At 59.2% G+C, this 6,140-nt stretch overlaps 1 protein-coding gene across 1 annotated transcript in view; it reads left to right on the plus strand.

Moving 5' to 3' along the window:
* The first annotated feature begins 2,416 nt into the window (after positions 1–2,416).
* PAX1 (paired box 1) overlaps positions 2,417–6,140 on the plus strand; it is an 8,268-nt gene continuing 4,544 nt past the window's right edge. The window contains exons 1-4 of the mRNA XM_003798472.1: positions 2,417–2,690; positions 3,113–3,742; positions 5,174–5,316; positions 5,827–6,049. Of these exons, the coding sequence (XP_003798520.1) occupies positions 2,417–2,690; positions 3,113–3,742; positions 5,174–5,316; positions 5,827–6,049 (1,270 nt within the window). The remainder of the gene's footprint in view (positions 2,691–3,112; positions 3,743–5,173; positions 5,317–5,826; positions 6,050–6,140) is intronic.

The following is a 6,140-nucleotide window of genomic DNA, read 5'->3' on the forward strand; positions in this document are numbered from 1 at the left end:
GGCTCTGCTACTCCAGAAAGGTCCCCAAGTGCAATCTCCCAACTCTCTTCTCAAACCTCTCGGCAGTCAGCGCGCCTTTCGGGGTGGAGGAGGGGCAGGCGCCGTCCTGCCGGGTCCCTGCTCCGCCGGCCGAGGTGGGACGGAAGTTTCTCTGACAGGGGAGGTGGGGCGAACCAGATCTCACGGTAGCACGACAGGCATTTCTGTCACTTTTCCGAGCATTCCTGTCGTGTGGACTCTTCTCCTGCAGAGGAAGGAAAGGCGTTAGCTGCCTCCCCACTTCCTGGGGTGCACTGGGTTGGGGCGTGAATGCTGTTTCTCCACCTCGGAGACCCCAAGGCCTAGAAACCTATGCTTCAAGTTTGGGCAGCGAAAGTGCAGATCAGAGGCTAAGTTCTCAAACACCTGGTGAGATCTGTGTGGAACTGGTCTCGGCTCCCCAAGCCTGGGAGCCCAGGTCGCCTTGTGCGTGCTCAGTCTCTGCCAGCTGCCTCCGAGGTGCTCCTAGCACCCGTGTCCACTTCAGTCAAACCATTCTGTTTCCCTGGTTCTTACCCTTACACTGTGCTGTCGTGGGCAGGACTGGTCTTCTAGATGAGTTGTCCGCTCCCCCTGTTGCACCCTTCTGCCCAGGACACTGAAGCCCAAACCTGGGCCCTGTCCCCATGACTTCCTAGACCTAGAGGCTCCCTGAGCCAGGAGCTGCCGTGTTTTCCGTGTTGGTGGAGAAGAGTCCTCACTTCTTTTGAACCTGTTTTTTTTTTTTTTTTAATTATTTCATTTAATTTTTAAAAATCAGGGTAATGCCTGTAGCCCTGGTTCTCTGCTGGGCTCAACACGCTGCCTCCACGGAGTCCAGGATTTATGGCTCAGACTTTCCTAAGAGACTCATTCGGACAGGTTGATTAGGAACCCGCAGCAGAGGGAAGGAGGTCAGGGCCTTCGCCTGGCTCCCCGCGCTATGCTGATCAGGTCCATCTGCACTTCTGGCAGCATCACTGCCCTGCTGAGGCGGGGACTCTGGGCCTTTAGGGACCTTAGGAGTGTGTGTGTTGGGCATGGGGGGCGCTTTCTTGCTTCCGGAGAGCGAGAAGGAGTCCTGGGAACCTTGACTTTTGCTAGGCCCTCTTTCCTGCTCCTGCTTGTTCAGAACAATGCTCTTGGGGCTTACTGGCCCCAAACTCGGAACTTCCAGGTTTGGGCCTCCTCAGGTCAGTTCAGGTGCAAGACTTTCCCCTCCACCTGCTCTCTCCTCGCCCTCACCGCTTGGCTCCCTCTGCCATTGCCACAGTTAGAGTCCAGAAATGAACATTGCTGCAGGATGGAAACAGAAAAGGGTTAGCATTTAATGCCAGGAACAAAGAATTCAGGGCTGCTCAGAACTGCTTAAATGAAGAAGAAAGGACCATTCTGTGCTTCAACAGAGACCTCCTGGAGGCTGCTGATGCTCAAGTAAAAGCAAGGCCAGGCTGGCCCAGGGTAGAGTGGTGCTGGGTTGCAACGCCAGGGAGAGAGGGACTGTCCTTTAGGCCTAGAGTGGGAGGTATGAATGGGGCCTCCACCCAGGCCTGCTTAGGGTCAGGAGGACTGGGGTCTATGCTCTTGGGGGCAGCTGGTTGGAATCCCTTTCTCACCTGCATCCAGTGTCACCTCTTGGCGATGGATGGGTGGGAGGGACTGGCTGCAGCAGACAGGTCTGGAATGTGCCCCGTTTCCATTACCACAATCACCCCACTACACCAAGGCTGGCTATTAAACATCATGAAGATGTCCTGAGAGCAGGACTGGGGAGCCAACCAGGAATGGGACACCCTGGAGTTGAGAGGACTCCACAGCAAACTGCCTTAGGCCCTCCAAGCCAGATGCCCTGCACCAAGCTGGATGCTCACCTTGGCGCTCACAGGGAGTTGGCACTGACCCTGCCCTTTAAGCGTTCCTGCTAAGGTAGGGAGACGTTAGGCGCAGCCCACTTTAAACAATGTGCCATGATCAACTTTTATTTTTTACCTTATTAGTAATAATGGCAAAGGCGGTAATAACCCTAAAATGAAAACGAAAACTAATGCTAGTGCTAATACACTAATCAGTTTGAAATGACTTCCCAGTCATTCCCAAAGCCAGAAGAGGGAGGGGGCTGGAAGGGGCTAGAGCTAGTGGAAGGTCTCAGGCCCAGCTGGGACTGGTACTTGTGTGTGTGTGTAGAGGGGTGGGTCTGGAAAGGGGTGAAGGAGGGCCGAGGGGGAGGACAGAAGGAAGGGGTAAAGTTTCAGGGCGGGGAGGGGGGCGCCGGGGCGCTGTGACGGGAACCAATGAGATGCCAACTCGCGCGTCTCTGGCGTGACTGCCGAGATTGACGTGGAGAACACGTCAAATTGATTGCCGCAGCTTCCCGGTCAGACGAATTTCTCTCAATCGGATGAAGTTCACCCTGGGCCTGGGGTCGCGGGCGTGGAGAGTGTCCTGGGAGCCGGCGGCAGCGGCGGCAGCAGGCCGTAGGGAGGGCGGCGACGCGCTCCGCGGCGGAGCACAGCGCGTCTCCAGCCCGCGGTCCGGCCGCCGCGGCTCTCGGCTCTCGCGCGCCCTCCCTCTATGCCTCTCCGGCGGCAGCGGCGCCCGAGCTCTCCAGGACTGCGCCGGGCCCAGCCCCGGCCGCCCCAGCGCCAGGCAGCTGGTTGGCCCGCGCGCTATGGGTAAGGGGCGGGCGACAGGCCGGGCGCGGGCGGGCTGATGAGGTGGGTCGTATCCCCGCGCCTCCCTTCCCTCGTGTTGGCTTTCCCTGTGCCACCCGGTCCTGGGTTTCGCACCAGCCGCATTCTCTCCATGTCTCTAGCCTTCGGGGGCAGTTCAGCAAGTCTGAGAAGGGATTGTCCCAAGTAGATTCGCTAAAAGTCGCTGAGGAGCTTTGAGGGCTAGAACGCGCAGTGCTCCTTCCTCTGTCCCTACGCTCCCGCACGCTCTCAGAACCGGACCCAGGCGGTTTGCCCTCGGACCCCGACCTGTCGGGGGATCCGCGGGACGCGGCTGGTGCAGTCTTATGCCCCTCGCCGCCGCCCTGACTAACCCGCTGGTGTTTTCTCCCCCTCCCGCTCACTCTGGTCGGGCGCATCCGCAGAGCAGACCTACGGCGAGGTGAACCAGCTGGGCGGCGTGTTTGTCAACGGCCGCCCCCTGCCCAACGCCATCCGCCTGCGAATTGTGGAACTGGCACAACTGGGCATCCGACCCTGTGACATCAGCCGGCAGCTTCGTGTGTCCCACGGCTGCGTGAGCAAGATCCTGGCACGTTACAACGAGACGGGCTCCATCCTGCCCGGGGCCATCGGAGGCAGCAAACCGCGCGTCACCACCCCTAACGTGGTCAAGCACATCCGGGACTACAAGCAAGGAGACCCTGGCATCTTTGCCTGGGAGATCCGCGACCGGCTGCTGGCCGACGGCGTCTGCGACAAGTACAACGTGCCCTCGGTGAGCTCCATCAGTCGCATCCTGCGCAACAAGATCGGCAGCTTGACGCAGTCCGGACCTTACGAGGCAAGTAAACAGCCGCCGTCGCAGCCTGCGCTTCCCTACAACCACATCTACCAGTACCCTTACCCCAGCCCGGTGTCGCCCACGGGCGCCAAGATGGGCAGCCACCCCGGGGTCCCGGGCACAGCGGGCCACGTCAGTATCCCACGTTCATGGCCCTCGGCACACTCGGTCAGCAACATCCTGGGCATCCGGACGTTTATGGAGCAAACAGGTCAGTCGTGGTGGCCTTCTGTAGCCTTCTGTGAAGGGGCAGATCTGGAGGCGGGAGGGCACTGTCCTCCCGGGACTGGTTCTAGCTAAGGGGAGGACTGGGGCTGGCCGGGGAAGCTGGGGGGATCCTGGGCCTTATGTGGAAATCCTCCGACATCTTGAACTTTTTATGACAAATATGGAAAATATTTCCCAAATGGAAGAGCAATCGCCAACCACAAATTCGGGTCCTGAAACTGCTTTTTTATTCTTGCAAAAAAGTATTCAAACCGCGATTGCCAAAGCCAAATAACCCGCGCAGGCAACCTTGACACCCTTTCTTTAGCTTCCAGACTCCCTACCCTTTCCAGGACCCTCCCTACCAGGCCTAGTGGCTTTTTTGAGTAGAAGGAAAGGGGTCCCGTTGCCTTGTCTAGTGGCCTGGATCGACAGCAGGCCTGAAGGCCTTTCAGGTCCTGCAGTTGGGATAAAGGATTTGTCGTTTGCTTGCACTTAAACTCAACAAACGGTGTCCTATCCGTGGGGAGGAAGATGGACCAGGTGGCAAGTTTGGGACAGTTTTCTTGCCTGAAGGGTGGTGGTGGGGGAACAAACTGTAAGGGGCCAGAACCAAGCCTCTTCCTACAGTCCTAAGAAGCAGAGTTCGCAGCAGCCCAGGAGAGGTGAGGGGCAGCTAGAAGCACCCGGAATACTTAGCTCCGGCCGGCAGCGCGGAGCACCTCCCCCCTGCACGCCGGCTGTGTATCTCCCGGTGGCTCTAACCCAGTCTGCGCCACCAGCTGGGGCCACAACTTCCCAAGGAGCGGTAGTGGGCAGTTGAATGGGAGGTGAGCCCACCACGCCTGCGCTCAGATCTGGAGCTCTCCCTTGGTTCCCACACACTAGGGCGCAGAGTTATATGCGCAGGTGGGCGCGGGTCGCCAGGTGACGCCTCTTTTAGGAGGCCGGGATGTCTGGGAAGGCAGTTCTGGGTAGATCTGCCGGCCCTCCAGACGCTTTTTGAGACTTTGAGATAGCCAGACGGTGACCGTGAGGCTGTTGTGAATTTGAAAGTAGACTTTTCTGGGCGCCTTGTCCGTAACAGAAGAGTGGTCGCCTCGCCTTCGTTGAGAGTGCTCAGCCCCTGCCCGGCGCCACGCCGCTCCCCCCACGCCACCCCCAGACCTCGGGTTTCGTGGGAAGCGGGTGGAGGGCTAGTGGAGCAAGGAGTAGGCCCTGACGCCTTTCCTTACTCTGCCGTCTGGGAAGGAAAGAGAAACCCCGGGCGCCACGGCCTTCTCGCTGCTCCGACCTCTGGGTGTTCGGGCTGCACCCTCAGGTACCAGTGGGTGGTAGTAGCAGGCGTATAAACGTCGGGTCGGGGGCTGGAGGGCCGCACGAGGGCTCAGTCCACATTCAGAGGAGCCCTCTAAGGGGTCCTGTGTCCCCGCAGGGGCTCTGGCCGGGAGCGAAGGCGCCGCCTACTCCCCCAAGATGGAAGACTGGCCCGGCGTGAACCGCACGGCCTTCCCCGCCACCGCAGCAGTGAACGGGCTGGAGAAACCTGCCTTGGAGGCGGACATTAAATACACTCAGGTAACCCAGAGGCAATGGTGGAGGTGATTTTAATTAGGGGAGCATGGTTGCCTGGTTGGGGAAAAAGAGCAACAAAGAGAAAACTTTTAGGCAAGCGGAGGGTGGTCCAGCGGCTCGGCCAGCCCAGCAAGCGTCTGCCCGGCATGTTTCCATCCTTTACTCAAGCTTACTAGTTTAGGGGAGACTGGCTTTCTAGGGGGTTAACTTGCCTTTTGTCAAATTACTTTTTCTTAAAAGGCTGGAACCGGAGACCACAGATCCACAGTAGAGAGCCCTCTTTTTCTATGACCCCCCATCACCTGTTATTATTGATAACAATTTGAATGGGTTTTTGGAAATCACTTTGCCAGAGTCCTTAGGAGGAGAATTAGAGACTGACCCTCGTGGAGATAATTGACAGGGTCAGCAGGGGACCTAAGAACCCCCATCGTGGTGGGGGTGCGCACTGCAGAAGACGGTAGAGAAGGCCGGTTATGCGTTGCTGACTGCCTGTCCCTCTCCATTCCCTAGTCGGCCTCCGGCCTCTCCGCGGTGGGCAGCTTCCTCCCGGCCTGCGCTTACCCGGCCTCCAACCAGCACAGCGTGTATGGAGCGCCTGGCGGCGGCTACCTCGCCCCAGGCCCACCGTGGCCGCCTGCACAGGGACCTCCGCTGGCGCCCCACGGGGCCGGCGTCGCGGTGCACGGAGGGGAGCTCGCGGCAGCCATGGCCTTCAAGCATCCCAGCCGAGAAGGTGAGGGGCACGGGCAGGGAGGCGGTGGGGAGGTTGTCGGCAGGATTAGGAATTGTGAGGGGAGGAGGCGTGAGACTGGGAGAAGAGCGAG

This window comes from Otolemur garnettii, unplaced genomic scaffold (assembly GCF_000181295.1).
Source record: "Otolemur garnettii isolate 467f Iridium unplaced genomic scaffold, OtoGar3 scaffold00136, whole genome shotgun sequence".
In the NCBI taxonomy this organism is placed as follows: domain Eukaryota; kingdom Metazoa; phylum Chordata; class Mammalia; order Primates; family Galagidae; genus Otolemur; species Otolemur garnettii.